The sequence below is a fragment of the Macrotis lagotis genome, chromosome 6 (assembly GCF_037893015.1).
Source record: "Macrotis lagotis isolate mMagLag1 chromosome 6, bilby.v1.9.chrom.fasta, whole genome shotgun sequence".
Taxonomy (NCBI): Eukaryota; Metazoa; Chordata; class Mammalia; order Peramelemorphia; family Peramelidae; genus Macrotis; species Macrotis lagotis.
In genome coordinates this window covers 184,240,182-184,259,977 of record NC_133663.1, presented here as the reverse complement: position 1 = coordinate 184,259,977, position 19,796 = coordinate 184,240,182, and the positions used below count along the sequence as shown (strand labels likewise).

Below are 19,796 nucleotides of genomic sequence, written 5' to 3'. Positions count from 1 at the left end.
ACTTAGCTTAAATATTCAAAAATTTTATTTTTTTGGTTTTTATAAACTTTTGATCTCTAATCATTTGATTAACTTGGAAATAATATCTACATATCAGAGCTTAGCTATTTTATCTCCTCTCACTGGTACCCTCTCCCAAATTTCTTAACATTTGTCTAATGTCAGGGCCCTTCTGAAAGGTAATAATGTGACATCAATCTCTTATTTAGTATAGATCTGTCTTATGCCTGATTGTCACCATATTGTGCTGGACTAGATAACAGATGCTGAGGTGTGGGGGTTAGTTGTTTAGTATGGGCAACTATTAAGGAAATTGAAAGGGAGGGGAAAGAAAAGAAAAAGCAATAATATACCTTAACTTTGTCATTTATATGCCATTCAGTCCCAATGCTGTAGTACCACCTAGAGGACACTAGGCATCCCAGATCTTACCATTTTTGTAAGTTTTCAGAACAGCTGGCTTTGAATCCCTTTTGGTTTCACATATAATTCATATATTTGCATAATATGTGAATCAATGTTCCTTTTTAAATAATTTTTCCTGGCCATGTAGGTACTATAGATTTTTAATTCTATAAATCCTAGAGACCTCAAATTGAGAAGAAATTTGCTACTATTCCATTATAAATTTTGTTGATTTTTTTACATTTGGAAATTTTAAAGCTACTTTTGCTTAAAAGAAAATACACTTAATTTTCTAAATATTAGCATATTAACTTCAATTGATGCCAAATATGTAACTACATCTTCATTTAGTACAGATTAAAGTAAATGTAAGAGGCAGCTTTGATTTTACTCCATCAGTTTGATGAGGGAGTACATATCACAGTTTTATATTTGGAAATAATGTTTTATATATATATATATATATATATATATATATATATACACACATATATATATGTAACTTTATTCAGTAGTTGTATAAACAAAAGGATTTGTGATCATAATGGGGAGTTGCTATTCAAAGAATGCTAGTGAAGATTTTCTTAAATGAAAAACTATTTCCAAATTTATAATTTGTGAAAATATGAATTTTGATATCTTTAAATTTTATTTAATCAACACAACATTTGTTACGTACTTATGCTCCAGACAGCTGTTGGACAAAAGTGAAACTATTCTGAAGAAACTCACTTTTTATTGGGACACAACCTGTACACATATGTATGTGTAAATATATACAAAACAGATATAGAGTAATTTTTAAATTTAAATTTAATTTTTTTTCCAATTACATCTAAAGGTAATTTTCATCATTCGTTTTCTGTAAGATTTTGATTTTCCCATTTTTCTACTTCCCTCCCTTTCTTCCCCTATCCCCATGACAGTGATTATACATGTGCATATATTATTTCTTGATGGAGGGATGAAGAGCTAGGAAGGGATCAGGATAGGTCTTATGTAAGTAACTTACATTGAAGAAAACTAGGATTTTAAGTAGATATAAGCAAAGAAGGGAATCCAAGTATGGAAGTCAGCATGTGCAAAGATTGAAAAAATGTGTTATGATAAACTACAAAAAGGTCAGTTTGATCTGACTGTAGAATATGCTAAAGAGAAATTAAACTGGAAAGGTAAGTTGGGGTCAGGCTGCAAAGGGCTCTAAATACCAAAAAGTAATTTATATTTGATTCTAGAGGTAATAGAGTACCAATGGAGCTTATTCCTTGAACAGGAATATCACTTCTGGCAACTGCATAAAACAGATGGATTGAAAAAAGGGAGAGACTTGAAGAGGAAGATAAATGAGTCAATAAATAGTCAATAAAATAGTCAATAATAGTCAATAAAATAATCAATAAAAAATAAGAACCTACTATGTGCCAGATATTTTGTTAAGCTCTCACAATATAAATACAAAGAACAAGAGTTTATGTTTAAGGAGTTTACATTCAAAATACATTAAGTACATTTATAAATAAGCTTGACACAGAGAAATGGAGCCCCCAGGTACCTTTCTAGTCATCTTACAATTTGCTTATCCTCACATGCTCTGTGATATCACATGGGTTTTTTTTTTTTTTGCTGTTCTTCACATATAATACACCATCCTCAGACTGGCCATTTTTGCTGGCTGTTTCCATGCTGGCAGTTCTCTTCTTCATATCTGCTTCCTGAGTTCATTGCTTACCTTCAAGTCCCATCCAAAATACAGTCTTCAACAAGAAACCTTTCTGATCTCTCTTAATTACAGTACCTTACCTCAGATGATTATTTCTAGTTTATCTTGTATGTAACATTTTTGCATGTTATTTCACCCATTTGACTGAGAAAGGGAGATACTGAGGATAGCTTTTCAGAGTCTGGCCTCAAAAGAGAGGAGACTTACAGGATTATTGCTTGAAGTAATAGTAGTCACTCAAACATTTATTGAATATTTGTTAAGCAGCATACACTGACTGCTAATGGTCTGATTAAGACAGGTTTTTCCAGAATGGAGGAGTCTCAGGTATGTGTGTGTAGACAGTAAGGAATAAACTGGTGTATAGGTTAAAAGAGAGATATGATTCTTGGGCAGTCTGTCAGAGAAGATGAGAGGGAACGGGATCAAGGGCAGCAGTCTAAACATTGACCATCGGGAGTGGGACTGTCTCTTATCAGAGAAGGGAGGGGATGAGGTGATAGGGTTCTGAGATACAGAATAAGGGATTACAGGGGAACATAAGGTATAGCTCTCTTTTCTCTGTAAAATATGAAGCCAAGTATCCTGCTGAAAGAAAGAAAGAGAGGATTTGGAATAGTTTTGATGATATGAACAAACTTTCTAACAATTAGTGATACAAAAGTGGAATGAGTTGCTTTGAGAATTGGTGATTCCTCTGTTCAAAAGGAATCTGAATGAGCACTTGTTCTAGTAGGTATTCCTTTTGTGTCTGAGGTCTGAGAGAACACATAACTCTCAAATTCTGTGGTTTTGTGATTCCTTAATACATTCTTCTTAGTACATTTTTAATTTTATTTACAAAAATTATAATGATTCTCAAAGATACAAATTCAAATCTCAGAAAACAAAATGAACCTGCACTCCTTTGCGGGGCAATGCAAGAGAATTCAATAGCTCATGATGTTAGAAAAAGCAGATAAAATTAGATTTACCTCTTCCTTTAAATATTTGTTGTTGGGATATAGGATTTTGTATAGAGTTTTATAGAATTCCCCAGGGTATTTTTAAAAATAAATATTTCTAGATATGCTTTATTTTTACATCAGCTGCATTTTCCAATATGCCCATTGCCTTTCCTCTTCCAATGAACCGTCCCTTCTAACAAAAAAACAAAAAATATGAAAAACAGGTCAGTAAAGCTAGCATAATTGAAAACTTTGTTAATCTGCAGTGTTCCATATCTGTAAGTCCACCAGTTTTGCATTTAAGGAAGGGACCAAATTTTGTTTTTTAATTTTCATAGATTTGCCTGTTTTGCTCTTTACCTTTATATTGTTGATGTTGGATATTTTATCTTTTTGACTCTGCTTGCTTAATATTGCCTCATTTCATGTAAGTTTTCTTATGCTTCTCTATATTCAACATATTCATTTTTTATTATACTATAGTAATATTCTATTATGCTCTTATACAGGTATTTCCTAATGGATAGGCATCTTCTTTATTTTTAGGTTTTTGATATATATATAAAAACTCTGCCATAGGGGCGGTTAGGTGGCGTAGTGGATAAAGCACCGGCCCTGGAGTCAGGAGTACCTGGGTTCAAATCCGGTCTCAGACACTTAATAATTACCTAGCTTTGTGGCCTTGGGCAAGCCACGTAACCCCGTTTGCCTTGCAAAAACCTAAAAAAACCCCCATAAAAAACCTCTACCATAAATATTTACAGCTAATGTAAATATTTCAAGAACAGGAACTGAGATCCTGAAGATTTGTTTATAAATTAAATGTTTTGTAGATTGTTCCATGTGTTGAATGCATGAAGAAAGTTCAGTTTCGAAGGGAAGCAATTTTTTGTAACTTAAGGAATTCTTTATAATATAAATATTTTAACTTTTTTTGTAAGTTTTCATTCTTGTTTGCTGTTTGAAGCAGCTGATGACACAGAGGTTGTTAGGCCTGGAGGTATCAAGATCTGGGATCAAATTCAAATTTTGCCTCATACACTTCCTAGCTTTGTGTCCCTGGACACTACTGTCTGTCCCAATTTCCTTAACTGTCACAGGAGGTTAATAATAGCACCTAGGCTGTTGCAAGGTTGTTGTTAGAATTAAATGAAATAGTATTTACATTAGCGTTTAGTGCAGTGTGTGGAACCTAGTAGATGTCATAGAAAATACTTGTTCCCTTTCCCCCCCTTTCATTTTTATGGATCCAAATGACAAAGCCCTATGATTATAGTAGAATGTTTGGAACTCCTCATGAAAAAGAATATAAATCTAAGTTAAAAACATTTAAGACTGGTAATTATTATCTTTGTAAATCAGTTTAATTTTTTTACTTTCTTGAGATGGTTTCTTTCTACTGAGATATATGTGTGTGTGTGTGTGTGTATTTTTTTTTTAGTTTCTTTGCAAGGCAATGGGGTTACGTGATTTGTCCAAGATTGCACAGCTAGGTAATTATTAAGTGTCTGAGGTTGCATTTGAACTCAGGTACTCCTGACTCCAGGGCCTGCGCTCTATTCACTGTGCCACCTAGCTTTCCCCCTACTGATAATTTTTAAAAAATTTTTAGAATTTTTCTAAAGTTTTAGAAGTCTTTTTGCTTGAGATTGAATTTATATTGTATAGGATTATAGATTAAAGATTTATAGCTGGAAGAGAGAGTTCATTTCATATTTCACACATATTTTTATATATATGACACATTAGAACCAGAAGGTAAAATATCTTGCTGAGTCATTCAGGTAGTAGAGATGGGGAAAGGGAAAAGATATAAGCTTTATTTTTATAGTGGGGCCTGCCTGCATAAAGCACTGTGCTTTACAGATATTTTCTTAGTGATTTGGTAGTGAGTGGCCTTGCCTTCCATAATTAATCTAGAATAAAAAAAGAGGGGAAAGGAATAGTTTGAAGAGAGATTTAGTAAGTGATTGCACTGTAACTTTTATTAAATGCACAGAAGAAAGTACAAAAGGAAGTTTAGAAGGAAGTGTAACTACACAGGACAGTTTTGAAAGTAATGTGGAAAGGTATGATAGAGATTATATGTTAGAGTTTCATGGTCACATAGGACTTTCTTTGTAACTTTTTGTATGAATAAAATACCTCCTTTTTGAGTGTTTTAAATAAAATTAAGATAAAAAAAGGAGTCATTGTGTTAGATTGGAGTCAAAGGCCTCTGATGCCAAATTTAGTGCTCTTTTTATAGCATAATGCTTTACTACTTCTTCATAACTAAAATTGAGATGTTTGGACTCATCTCAATTTTGCAAGATAGATCTAGTATGGGAACAGTGTTTCTAACATTAAAAATTTTGATTTATTAATTTATGTGCTCTAAAAAGGAAATAGAAAGGGAGGAAAATGGTGTTCAGATATTAGAAATCATTTTGCCTTCTATATAGCCAGTAAAGTAGAAAGTTGATTTTGTTTTAAAAAAATAAGTTGCCAGATATAGAGGAAATGTTCTTTTTTTAAGGATTTGGTGATCAATAAAAATTATTTCAAAGGTTTGATGATCATTAAAAATGATTTTGAAAGAAAATGTTATTAGTATATAAATAGTACTGATCTCTAAAGAGCATTATCTCCAGTATGTTGATAACTCTTATTTCTGGGAAATAAAAACTTGAAATATTTTAGAACAGTGCCTTTGTGAGATTTTATTAACATTTTTTTGAAACTAATTGTTTGTACGTACAGGAAAATAAAAGTGAGGAAATTCTTTAAGTTATATTTTAAAAAGTATTGGTTTTAATTATTTTTTCCAACAGGGAGTTTTGAAAAATAAATGGTCAATACTCTACCTCCTGCTTAGTCTCAGTGAAGATCCTCGAAAGCAACCAAATAAGGTAAATGTTTTTATTTTAGCCTAGATTCTTGGTGTCTTTTAGAAGAGCAATTTTTAATTTATATGTGTGTGTGTGTATGTGTGTATGTATCTACATATCTCTGTATACTTATATATGTATGTACATATATATTTATAATTTGGTAATGATAGGAAGATTATCATGCTAGATTTAAAGTGGAGTAAACAGGTGGTGATAAAAGTGGAGTAAACAAGTGATGATAACAGTATATGAGAAAAGGAGAAAATCTTGTCAATTTATGGAAAATTTATAAATTTTCAGTTTAATAAAATCAAAGCTACCTTTATAATTTGACACATAACTAAAGGTGATAATATGCTGGACTTAAGAGAAATGAAGATTTATGTTTTAATTCTTGCTTTGTGACTCTAGCTAGGCACTTGATCTCTTTCAGCTTCCTTATTTGTAAAATGAGGATAATAATAGCATCATTGTTTTCGGGAGTAAAGGAAATAGTGTATATCAAATACATTGTAACCTTTAGTGCACCACATGTGATCAGTTCTTATTTAAATTTTATTCTTCAAAAATGATACAAATAACCCTTCTCTTCCTACTCCTATTTATGTTAGGGAAAATGGAATTTCCTGGGTAAATGTATACTTGTTTCACTGTGAGACCATTAAACCATTAATGAAATGCTTTTTTTTTTAATGAATTTGAATTGAATGCTATACTTTGAGAATTTGTAGCACAAATTAATCTTAAATCACAGAGTTTTAGAGTTAGAAGTATCTTGGAAGACATATAATCAATTATCTGTCTTTTATTTAGATGAAGAAGTTGGAAGTTCAGGGAAATTAATTGACTTTTCCAGAGCCAGAACTATATATGACCTTTGTTTCCTGATTCTTAGTCCAGTTCTTTCTCTTACTCTACACTTAAGCCACTTTAGAATTCTGGTAACTCAGCCTTGCATTGTGATCATAATCTCTATTATATTCGTGATATTTGTAGATATGTGACTTTGGCTACAATTTTGAAGTCTCTTCCCTGAATGAAGTCTCTTCCCTGAATGAAGTCTTTGGCTGACCTCTTCTATATAGAAGCTATTAGAATATTCAAATGCAAGAATTTGGGATTTTGTTATTTTGTAGCATGCAAATTTTCCTAGATCATATTGAAAAAAGATTATGTTTTGAGTTTTATGATTACTTGAATTCTTTTTCTAACATGAATTCAACTATTTGATGTCAATAAATACAGAATTCAAATATCTTATTAAAATTTTACTAGTTTTTGTATAGCTTACTTGAATTTGAATTATTTATTAGCAAGTTAAACATTCAGGTGCACAAATAGAAAGGAAATAGGAATCTGAATTTTCCTAGAAAATATTTTGAAGAAAAAGTTAATTACATATTATTGTGTTCTTAATTAGAATTTTTTTTTTAAGGTTTCTAGTTATGCTACATTATTTGCTCAAGCTTTACCAAGAGATGCCCATTCAACTCCTTACTATTATGCTAGACCTCAGAGCCTCCCACTGAATTATCAAGATCGGAACACCCAGCCTGCACAAAGTTCTGGCAGTATGGGAAGTAGTGGAATCAGCAGCATAAGCATGTATGCCCTGAATGGTCCAACACCAACACCACAGTCTCTCCTTCCAGGGTAAATTTAAACTTAAACTTTGGTTATCTGGTGGTGTACTAAAAAATCTTTTTAGGCTACTTGTCTTTTAGGCAACTGTCCTCTTATGTTAAATTACTTTTAGATCATTGGATTTATTAAGTAGAAGTTTGTACTGTTTTCAAATTTTCAAAATGTTCATTTATTTCCTAATAAAAATATATATCATTCAAGAATCCAATTTAAAAATAGATGTTACTAAATAATGCTAGTTACTATGCAGTAAATTACAGAGAAAATAAAATCATGTTTTTCCTCAAAATTAGAATTACAGAGAAAATAAAATCATGTTTTTCCTCAAAATTAGTGGTTTTAGAGAAAAATTTTGTTTTCTTGTTCTTTTTAAATATGATATTGAGCCTTAGGGTTAAGTACTATTCTTTGTGTATATTAAGCAAGGTATCCCCCCATATTTAATTATTTTTTTAACTTATTTTGAAATTTATTATTCATCTTAGTATTTATTTAAATTTTTTTTGAATTCTGAATTATCTCCCTTTCACCTACCTGTACCTATTGTGAAGACAAGAAATTGTGATATAAATTGCATAAGTGATATCATGCAATAAATATTTGCTATGTTACAAAACAGTCAAACTCAAGAAAAACAAAGTTAAGAAATGTATGCTTTGTTCTCTATTTAGACTCCATTAGGTCCTTTTGTGGACATGAATAACATTTCATTTTTATTATATTAACTTGACCTATCTACATGAGCAATTACTATTTTTCTAATTGTTTAGATTTGTTATTATCCATATAAAAGTTTTGTAATTGTTTTCATATATTTTCTGGGTTTGTCTTTCTGTTTAATAATATACAACATTATAACAGGATATCATTTAAGATTTTGGAGTGATATTTTGGAATGTGAACAGAAACATTTTGGTAATTTTACTAAATTGTAATTTTTATGAGGTCAGTGTCTGACTTTTTTTTTTTATCTTGTGTAGAAAATAAATGCAACTTAGGAATTTAGGTACCAAATAGTGTAGTATTTTTGGCAAATTGTATATGTAGTGTCTCTAGATCTGCCCATTTCTGAAGGATAAAAGTCTGTAACATAATATCTGCAACACTTTGACCACATATTGATTTTGGTATGAAATTCCATGACAATTAAACATAAGTAAACCATTCTGCTTAACAGATCTCATATTTAACCAAAAAAATTAGAGAATAAAAATATGATATGATATAATATAGAACATAAACATATTTAGTAACTTTTTTTATCTATTGATATTTTCACATGCAGCTACAGACTGTTCTCTTTTTTCTTTTTAAAGTTAATCAATAAACATTTATTAAGGGCCTACTATATTATAGATATGGTATTATTTAGTGACAACTTGTAATCTCTGCTGAAATTTTATGTAAGATTTTTGCATCAATGTTCATTAGGGAAATTTTCTTTGTTTTGTTTCTTCCTGGCTTAGGAATCAGAAAAACATTGGGTTAGAAGAGGAATTTGACAACTCATCTTATTTTTTAAAATAGTTTATATGAAATTGGAATTATTTGTTCTTTAAATGTTTAATAGAATTCACTTGTAAATCCATCTGAACCTGGAGACTTTTTCTTAGGGAATTTATTGATGGTTTCTCCAATTTCTTTTTTCTGAAATGGGATTATTTAAGTATTTTATTTCTTCTGTGAATCTGGGCAGTTTGTATTTTGTAAACATTCATTTCATTCAGGTAGTCAAATTTATTGGCAAAATAGCTCTGGATTATCTATTTAATTATCTATTTAATTTCCTCCTCATTGGTTGTGAGTTCACCCCTTTCATTTATGGTACTGGTAAGTTGGTATTCAAATCAGATTAAGCAAAGCTTTATCTATTTTATTGTTTTTTTTTTCATAAAACCAACTCTTAGTTTTGTTTATTAGATCAATGGTTTTTTTGCTTTCAAGTTTTTTTCAGTTTTTTTTTTTTGCAAGGCAAACAGGGTTAAGTGGCTTGCCCAAGGCCACACAGCTAGGTAATTAATAAGTGTCTGAGACCGGATTTGAACCCAGGTACTCCTGACTCCAGGGCCGGTGCTTTATCCACTGCGCCACCCAGCTGCCCCCTCTTGCTTTCAATTTTATTGATCTCTCCCTTGATTTTCAGAATTTCTAATTTGATATTTAATTGATTATTTTTAATTTTTACTTTTTCTAGCTTTTTTAGTTGCATGCCCAATCATTGATCTCCTGTTTCTCTGTTTTATTCATATAAGTATTTAAAAATATGAAATTTTCCCCAAAAACTGCTTTGGTTGCATTCTGTAAAGTTTGGTGTGAAGTCTCATTGTTGTTATTTTCTTGGATGAAATGGTTGAGTTTTTCTATGTTTTGTTGTTTGATCCACTCATTCTTTAAAATTAGGTTATTTAGTTTCCAATTAGTTTTTGGTTTATCTTTCCATGGCCCTTTATTATGTATAGCTTTTATTATATCAGGATCTGAAAAGCATGCATTTATTATTTCTGCCTTTCTGAATTTGATTGTGTAGTTTTATGCCTTGATACATGGTCAGTTTTGGTTTAGATCCCATTTTATGCAGAGAAAAAAGGTATATTCTTTTCTATTCTCGTTCAGTTTTTATCAGAGTTCTAGAATATCTAAATTTTCTAAGATTTTATCCACTTTCTGCTTTTAAAGGCATTCTTCTCCTCATTGGCCTTTTGGACTGCTTTTTCCATTCGATTCAAACTTGTTTTTAAGATGTTATTTTCTTCAGTATTTTTTTGTATTTTTCTTCTTCAAGTTGCTGACTTGGTTTTCATGATTTTCCTGCATTGCTCTCATTTCTCTTCCCAATTTTTCCTCTACTTCCCTTACTTGCTTTTCAAAATCTTTTTTGAACTCTTCCATAGCCTGAGGACCAAATCATAGTTTTCTTGGAGGTTTTGGATATAGAAGCTTGGACTTTGTCATCTTCTGAAAAGTGTACTTTGATCCTCCATGGGACCAAAGTAATTGTCTGTGGTTAGATTCTTTTTCTTCTGTTGTATGCTTATTTCCCAGTCTATGACTTTATTTTATTTTGTTTTATTTTTTATTTATTTGTTTTTTTTTAGATTTTTCAAGGCAGTGGGGTTAAGTGGCTTGCCCAAGGCCACACAGCTAGGTAATTATTCAGTGTCTGAGGTTGGATTTGAACCCAGGTACTCCTGACTCCAAGGCCAGTGCTCTGTCCACTGCATCACCTAACCGCCCCTTATGACTTGATTTTATTAACAATTTTGTTAAGAACCTCAATTCCTTCAAGATTTTATGAGAAACTCTGACTGCTCTCATTTTTGTGCTCTGGTCTGTGGATGACCACAAGCACATGCCCTGGAGCTGTGAGGAGGGTCCCTGCTTTGCTATGGCAGCATGGGGGCTCAGACTATGACCTGGATCTGAATATGGGCAAAGCAACAGAGTCCTGCCCTAGGGAGAGCAGGGGGACTTCTGCAGTCTCCCCGACTCACAATCTATGGGCTGAGTACTGTGGAATCAGCCAGTGGGTGACCTCATAGACCTGTTTCTGATTTCTGGGTTGGGGCTGCACTGAGTCCTGTGCTGGCCTGTGTTCTGCGCCTCACTGTAGTGTGGCAGAATTTTCCCACTGACCTTCTGAGTTCTTGGCAATCCCTGGGCTGAGAGGTCTGGAAACTGCCCTCACTGCCAGAAACTCAGGCTCCCCCAAGACCCAGGTGCTGTTCCTGGATGACTGGAGCTGGTTTGCTCCTGTGGCTGGTGCTGCCTGAGCTCTGCTATAATCCTTTCTAACCCTGGTGAAACAGACTCTTGCCTACAGATCTTTCAAATTATCTTGGATTGGAAAATTGTTACTCTCAGTTTTTCTGTGGGTTCTGCCACTCTAGAATTTAGTCATAATTTAATGGCATTTGGAATGATCTGGGGGAGAACTTCTGGAATTTCCTGCCTTCATTCTGCCATCTTGCCTTGCCTATGGTGCCTTTTAAGAAGATGTAATTTTGGGGCAGGTAGGTGGTACAGTGGATAGAGCACTGGCCCTGGATTCAGGAGTATCTGAGTTCAAATCTGACCTCAGACACTTAATAATTACCGAGCTGTGTGGACTTGGGCAAGCCACTTAAACCCATTGCCTTGCCCCCCCCCCCCCCCAAAGATGTAGTTTCCTTCCTTATCTATTTATTTTAATGAGATCTCTTTTTGCTTTTGCTTTGTCTGAGATCAGGATCTCTATCCCTGATTTTTTTTCTTCTACTGAGGCATAATAGCTTTTGCTCCAGCCTTTTACCTTTACCCTGTATCTCTCTGCCTCAAATGTGTTTCTTGTAAACAACATATTCTAGTATTATGGTTTTGAACCCATTCTACTGTCTACTTCTGTTTTCTGGGAGGGTTCATCCCATTCATATTTACAGTTAAGATTACCAATTCTGTATTTTCGTCCATGCCATCTTTATTTATACTTTATACTTTTCCCTTTCTTTTCTTCTTATTCCTCCTCTCCAGTGTTTTGCTCCTTTTCCCTTTGATTCTTCTTTTAAGTTTTTAGCTTTAACTTTTGCTTTTACCTTCCCCCTTACTTTTATTAGTCCTTCCTTCCTCTTTCTTTCACTTTCCCCTGTACTTTCCTGTAGTGGAGGATAGATTTTTAAACCCAATTGGGAATGTATGTTATTTCCCTTTCTGGACCAAACCGATTGAGAGTTGAATTTACTCAGTTTTCATAAGTTCTTCTATAATAGATCTTTGTGCATCTTTGTCTGATATTATTCATTGGTAATGCCTAACCTTCTCCTAGTGTAGTCCTTTTTATGTTCTTAATGGTTTTACCCTGTTAGACATTTTATTTCAGGAAATTATCAATCTTAGACTGATATCTTATATCCTGAGGGTAAAATAGAAATTGGAAAGAGTTCACTGATCACTCTTTACGGAGATTCCTAAATGAAAATTCCCAGGGGTATTGCAGTCAAATTCCTTAACTCCCAGCTCAACAAGACATTATTTCAACTTGCCTGAAAGAAGCCATTCAAATGTCACAGTCAGAATCACAAAATTTAGCAGCTAGCATTATTGGGAACAGAGGGCTTCAAATATGATATTCTAGAAGTTAAAGGAGCTAGAAGTCAAAGAATTTTGCCTAGTAAAAGCTTAGTCTTATAATCCTTCTGGGGAAATAAGGGTATTTAATGAAATTGAAGACTTTTAAACATTACTGATTAAAAGACCAAAACTGAATAGAAAATTTGACATTTAAACAGAAGCTTAAAGAGAAACATAACAATGTGAACATAAAAGAATAATCATATAGGACTCAAAAGTTAAAAATGTTTACATTCCTTTTTGGAAAGATGATATATGTAACTTTTAAGAGTTTTATCATTATTAGGGCAATTAGAATACACACACACACACACACACACACACACACACACAGAGGGCATGAATGTGAGTTGACTATGATGGAATGATTTCCCTTCCCCCTCTTCCCAAAAAACTAAGGAATAAGAAAGAGGGATACAATGAAAGAAGGGAGAAAGAAGAAGAAAAATGAAGAAAATTATCTCATATAAAAGACTTGCAAAAGGATGAACTTTTACAGTACAGGAGAAAATGGTGTGGGGGGAGATAGACACTGTTTGAATCTTACTGTGGTTAGGATTGGTTCAAAGAGGGAAGAACGTACACACTTATGAACATATATACACATTCAAACACACACACACACACACAAACACAAACACGGAAATCTCTTACCCAAAAAGGAAATAGAAGGATGAGGGAGGGAGAGAGGGAGGGAGGGAGGGAGGGAGGGAGAGAGAGAGAGAGAGAGAGAGAGAGATAATCAGAAGAAAATAGGGAGAAAGCTAATATGCAGTAATCATAACTGTGAATGTGAATAGAATGAATAAACCTATGTAACTGAAGTGAATGACAAAGTAGATTAGAAACCAGAATTCCATAATTTGTTGTATATTAAGATACAGTGGAAAATTGAACTCTTGAGAGCTGATGTATTACCAAATAATATAATATCTAGGTAGAAGTGTGTTTAGAAGAGAGCTGTCATGAAACCCTAGAGAAGTGAGAGTATCCTAGAGAAGTGAGGAAAAGGAAGGGATCTCATTTGTCAAAGTTGCAGAGAGATTGAGAAAGATAAGGAAGGAGAACAGTATTTTAGAATTGTCAATTAAGTCATGTTAGTAACTTTAGAAAGAGCAATTTTAGTTGAATAAAATAATCAGAGGCCAGACTTCAAAGGATTTAGAATAGCCTTTGAGAAGTAGAAGTACTTGCAGATGCCTCTATTGAGAAGAATAGGGCAGGTAAAGGATAATAGGATTATAATTAGTTGGGATGATTGAATTAGGGTTGTTTTCTGGAAAAGGAGAGATAAGGCTATATTAGTAGGTATTAGGGAAGAAACAAGGGAGAGATCTATGATTAGTGAGAAAGGGAATAGCAGAGGAAATAGGTAATCTGCTGGAGAAGAGGGGATGAAATAGGATTGAAAGCAAATAGATCATTTGGTTTGGTAAGGAGATGGGTGACACAACTCTTCATGAAGGTGAAGGAGAGTAAGGAAGATGTCAATGATATGAGTGGGAAAGGATAAGAATACATATCTATATGGGAAGATGGTACATGTAACCTTCTAAGAACAGTCAGGTTTATTCACAAATAGATAGGATGGGACTTTTTCAGTAAATGTCTTCTTTTCAGTGAGATGTAGTTTTCAGCTGAGAGTGGGATAGTATGGGGAGACTTCTGGGGATGGAAAGATTTGGAATAACTGTTCTGGCCAGTGGGAGGGTCATGTGATTGGAAGCAAGGACTAACTTTGTCGGAGTATCAGTTCAGGTGAGATTATGCAGTTTAAATATGTAGTCAACCTCTTTTTATTATTTTTTTTCAAATTTCCATTTAACATTACGTGAATGTATAGTAAAAGACAAGAATGATGGGAGAAATCCAAGGTTTTGTGTTTTGTAAGACTAAAGATTCAGCCTTACTGTTAGATAATGTTATTCTGTATACCTGAATAAAACCAGAAAAAAAAAACCTGGGGAAAAATGAATCTTAAATGAAATAGAGGATTTTCAGGCATATTGAATAGATATGTTGAAATGCAAATAGAAATCCAGAGAAACCTAGAAATGTAAATTTTTTGAATTGTAGAAGAAGGAACTTTATACTGATGTAGTGCTACTAATTCAGAGATAAGAAGAAACTAGTTTCTCTTCTGAACCTTATAGTTTTTAATGAATATGGTGGGAATTAAATAAGTAAAAGTGGTACTTAGGTTGGAATGGGTCTGTTCTGAAAACCAAAAAAAAGGTGGGGAGAGTAAATGGAAAACAAATCAGGAGATATATTTAAATATGCAAAACCCAACTTGTACATGAAGAGTAATGAAGAATTTAGTAGAACTTGCTAATTCCCATAATTGGGGTATGTGAGAAGAAGAGTATAAATATGGAAGAGAGCAGTCATTGGGAACAGAGGGTACACACACACACACACACACACACACACACACACACACACTCTTTCTCTCTCAACAGATAAGTAAGATGGGTAGAGAAGAGGTTATGAGGGAAAAGATACCAGGATTGAAGTAGTTGAAAGAAAAAAGCTCATCTATCTTGAAGATATTAGAAAGGAAGAAAATAAAGCAAAAACCTAGAATTTATGAGGTTATACCTTAGATTGCCTCTTTGATAGTTGAGTAATGGCCAAACAAATTTTTGGTACTTGAATTTGATGGAATTTTATTGCATTATAAGAAACGTTGAGAGAGATAATTTCAAAGAATCCTATTAAAAATTTTATGTAGAATGAAGTGACCAGAATCAGAACAGTTTATACAAGCTCAGCAACATGTTAAAAAAAATTAAACAACTCATATTTTTTAGAAGTGATCCAAGCAATGACTAATCATTTTGTAGGATGATGTATGATGAAACATGTTATACATCTCCTTTAAAGCAAAGTGATGGGTATATAGTGCAGAAATATGTGATCACTTTGTGATTCATTTTCCTTGGCTATCCCTTGATTCTTAATTGAGTGGGGTGATAAGGGGTTAGTGGTGGTGTTGCCAAAAACAATTAAAACATATACTATTAGAAAATTAGAAAACACAGAGAAGCAGGACAATTTTGAAAATCATATGTAGAATTTAAAAGACATTTTTAAAAGTAAGCATTATGAAGAAAACATGGTTTCGGTCAGCCTTCTTTTTGTGTTCATGGGTATGGAAATTAAGCTCAGAATTAAAATTAAAAAGAACTTCTAAACCTTTCAAACAAATGACTGAGATTGTGTCAGTAAGCATTTATTAAGGGCTTACTGTGTGTCAAACCCTGTGCTAGGTGCTGGACAAGTATGAGATAGTAATAGCTTCATCATATTCTTAATTATTAAAAATTTTTTCTCTGTATGAATACACACAAATAAGTGTAGTGATGAATGCTATAGTAAACTGCAAAGGTGCAAAATGTCACAAATATCTATCCATCCACTATGTGATTTTCACATACAGGTATAGAATAGATTTCTCTTTTTAAAGTAAATATGAAATATACTCTTTGTGCTTGAGGTAATCTTACAAGTTTAATATAGAGCTGAAAATCAGTATTATTCCAGCAATGATTTATTTTGCACTTAATATGGACAAAATTCTATATTAGTTGCTGGAAAAATACTGAGATAATTAAGACATGTTCTCTCATGGAGCTTATATTTAGTACTCAGTACTGGTGACTAGTTTGATCTTAGACTGGAATCTCATCAAAGCTAAGTGTCCTCCTTGTTCCTCAATTTGAAGAATACAAGAAAGTTTGGACTTAGTTTGGAAGAGCTGATTTTGTATCTTCTTTGAATCCTAGATAATTGTGTTAATCTAGAAATTAAATTGATTTCCTTATGTTAAACTGTAATTATGTTTTAGAATTTCCCTGCATTTTATCTTCTCAGTATTTTTATTGGTTAGTTGTAAATATAAAATGTATTTTCATCTTTTTAGACAATCTTATCAAACCACAGGAGTAGGAGATTGCTTTCGACAGCAACTGGGGCCACGTCTTGCATGGACATTAACTGCAAATCAGCCTTCTTTACAAACCGCTACCTCAAAAGGCCTGCCAAACACTGTTTCTCGTAATGTGACTAGGTTAAGAAGAGATGCAGATACAAGTGGTGAGTAAAGATATATTGCTCATATTATTTTAAACCTTCAATAAACTGTTAAAACATCATGGTGCAAATCATTCCTATCTCTCTCAAGCAGCAATTCTGTCCCTTGATTTTCCCTTTCCCCTATAATGATAATATCACTTCTTTTCTTCCCTTTTTGGATCTTTACTTCATTGTATCCCTCTCTTCCTTATTCAAATAAGGATTTATTTTAGCACTTATTATATCCTAGTCACTGTTCTAAATCCTGGGGAAAGGTTAAAAATGATACTACAAGTAGGATAGGCATTCTACTGGGTAAGACTACTTGCAAACAACTGTTTATATATACTTTCAATGTAAATAGGAGATAATTTCACATGGAAGTTATTAGTAGTAGGGGTTGAGAGGAAGAGGAGACTTTGAAAGGTTTTTTGCCAAAGGTGAAATTTGAATTGAGTCTTAAAAGATACCAGGAGGCAAAGGTAAAGGGGGGATAGCATTCCAGAATGGGAGACATTGAGAGAAAAGGCACAAAGTTTGTAATAATCCTCTTTCAGGTTGTTTACTGTTTGAGATATATTGTAGTATTCATAGGGCCTTTCTGTCTTGGACCCCTTTAGAATTTTATGTCTGATATTTGAATCTGTCTTAATGAACAGTTTAATCTTTTTTCTTAACATAATTGTGAATTATTTTCCAGAATGGTTGAATAGCTCACAGTTAACCAACAGTCTATTCTTGTTTCTCCAGCATAGATTATTCTTAGCATTTGACATCTTTAAAACTTGAGCGTTATTGCTTTAAAAAAAAGTTTTATTGATGGTTTTGTCTTTATAGTATATTCATTTCCCATCTATACCAATGGATTTCTCCTTTGCAATAAAGAAAAAGTTATTAATTGTTTTCAGGTAGAGTGAATATACCCATATAATATTCTACAACTATAATTCCCTTGAAGGGAAGCATAGTTTATCATCTCTTTGTGGGACCTTTTAACTCCCAGAGAATTGAAGACCAAGTCATTGTATTGAATTTGAGTTCAACTACCTTTAATTTTCTTTTTATAATTGTTATCATTATTGATACAATTTTCCTTTTTTTATTTTCTTTTAGTTTGCAAGTCTTCTCTTTAAAATCCTCCTGTTTTTCTGATTTTCTTATATTTGCTGTTATTTATACTGAAATAACATTCAATTATATTACAGTTTAACTTTTCTTCTCTTGATATTTTCTTCTCAAATTTCTGGCTAATACAGAAATGCTGCTGCAAATATTTTGTCATTTATGGAATGATGGCCAAAAGGTTATTAAATTCCTTCCTTCCTTTCTCTGTCCCTTCATTTATTAGAAACTATATTGATAGAATAAACATGTTTTTTCTGTTTTTTTTCCCCCCTGTTGAAAGAAATCTTTAGGAAGAGATTCTTAATTTTTTTCTTTGGAGAAACCCTTTCTTCAATTTTAATATTTACCTTTCTCATAAGACCCATTTTTGTTAACCCTGTTTCTTTTTATTCATTTAAACTCATTTTCTTTTGTTTGTAAATTATATAGGTATTACTTTCTTATCAGATAAATTTTAAACTTTGATTTTTTTCTTAAAATGAAATGCTTTAAATATACTTTAACATTGTTTTGTTTTAGGTGCTATAGAAATAACTGAAGCAGCCCTTGTGAGAGATATTTTATACGTCTTCCAGGGAATAGATGGCAAATACATCAAAATGAACAATTCTGAAAATTGCTATAAAGTTGAAGGAAAGGTATAGTTACATGTTGCAGCATTGAAAAAGGAAAAATACCTGGAGATATATATATATATATATATATATATATACATATATGTTTTGGGGACTAGAGAAAAAGTAATTGATGTGATGATGCCCATGCTCATAGTATCCTTATTAGTCCCTTACTCTTTCTTGAAATGTGGAATTCAAGCAATGGATTGGGAGACTTGATCTCAGAAATTTACTTATGTATTGGGAGACTTGATGTTAGAAATTTTCTTAGCTTTATTTTTTTGTGACAGTTTGAGACATTCCAGATAATTGGACTGAAATGACTAGTTGAAGTAGTCTTTTGTACTTGGTCTCCTATTTTACTTTCTCTCTAGTGCAACTCTACCTTTTAATTTTGAATACTAATGCCATAAGTTGACTTGCATTGTTTCTTATATCGTTGCTACTGATTTTAGATTACATTTGAGGCACAGATAGAATTGGTTTATTTATTTATTTCTAATAAATAAAGAAGAAAAGGAGATATCACATTCAGCTCAATATTTCATTCTTTCCTTTTTTGTTTATCAATCATGTCAATTTGGGAACATAAATCAGCTAAATGGACTTGGGGCCAATGAAGAGTTTGTAAGTAAGTGGATACTTTGGGTACAGATTACAAGCTTCTTAGGGGAATAATTAAAGAAAGGATTACACACTAGTTATAGAATTGCAGAGAAATTTTTTTTAACAAATATTTATCGAACAGAAACAAGAAGGGAAAAATATATAGTATACGTTCTTTTCTAATATTGTTTGAGTATGAAATCTTTTAAGGATGACCTAAGGAGCTATTTTAAACTGTCTTTAAACCATGTATCCTTTGTTCCTGGGTCCACTGATACATTTACTTACATTTTCAAGGATGATGCATTCAATTTTAGTTTTTTTTCCTGTTGAGGCAATTTGTTCCTCTTTTAGACTGCCATTAAAAAATATTGGTATTAATATAGTAGAAATATAATTTTTAAAATTCTAGTTTTTATAGATTTTTAATAGCTAACTTCTGGTGTGTTGATTTTTTTTTTTTTAGGCAAACTTAACTAGATCTTTGAGAGATACAACAATAAGACTTGCTGAGTTAGGATGGCTGCATAATAAAATTAGAAAATACACTGACCAAAGGAGTTTAGACCGAGCATTTGGGCTTGTAGGTCAGGTATGTATGTTTATTACAAATATAAATTTTTTTTCACTCTGAGAAATGTGTCCTACCCTAGAATTCCCACTATGAAAAGGAAAAGAC

General features: G+C 32.5%; 1 protein-coding gene across 1 annotated transcript in view; it reads left to right on the top strand.

Annotated features, from left to right (window-relative positions):
- Positions 1-19,796, top strand: part of TUBGCP3 (tubulin gamma complex component 3) — a 142,301-nt gene that overhangs the window by 35,463 nt on the left and 87,042 nt on the right. The window contains exons 4-8 of the mRNA XM_074192056.1: positions 5,886-5,963; positions 7,381-7,598; positions 16,618-16,790; positions 18,414-18,532; positions 19,584-19,709. Coding sequence (XP_074048157.1) covers positions 5,886-5,963; positions 7,381-7,598; positions 16,618-16,790; positions 18,414-18,532; positions 19,584-19,709 — 714 coding nt within the window. The remainder of the gene's footprint in view (positions 1-5,885; positions 5,964-7,380; positions 7,599-16,617; positions 16,791-18,413; positions 18,533-19,583; positions 19,710-19,796) is intronic.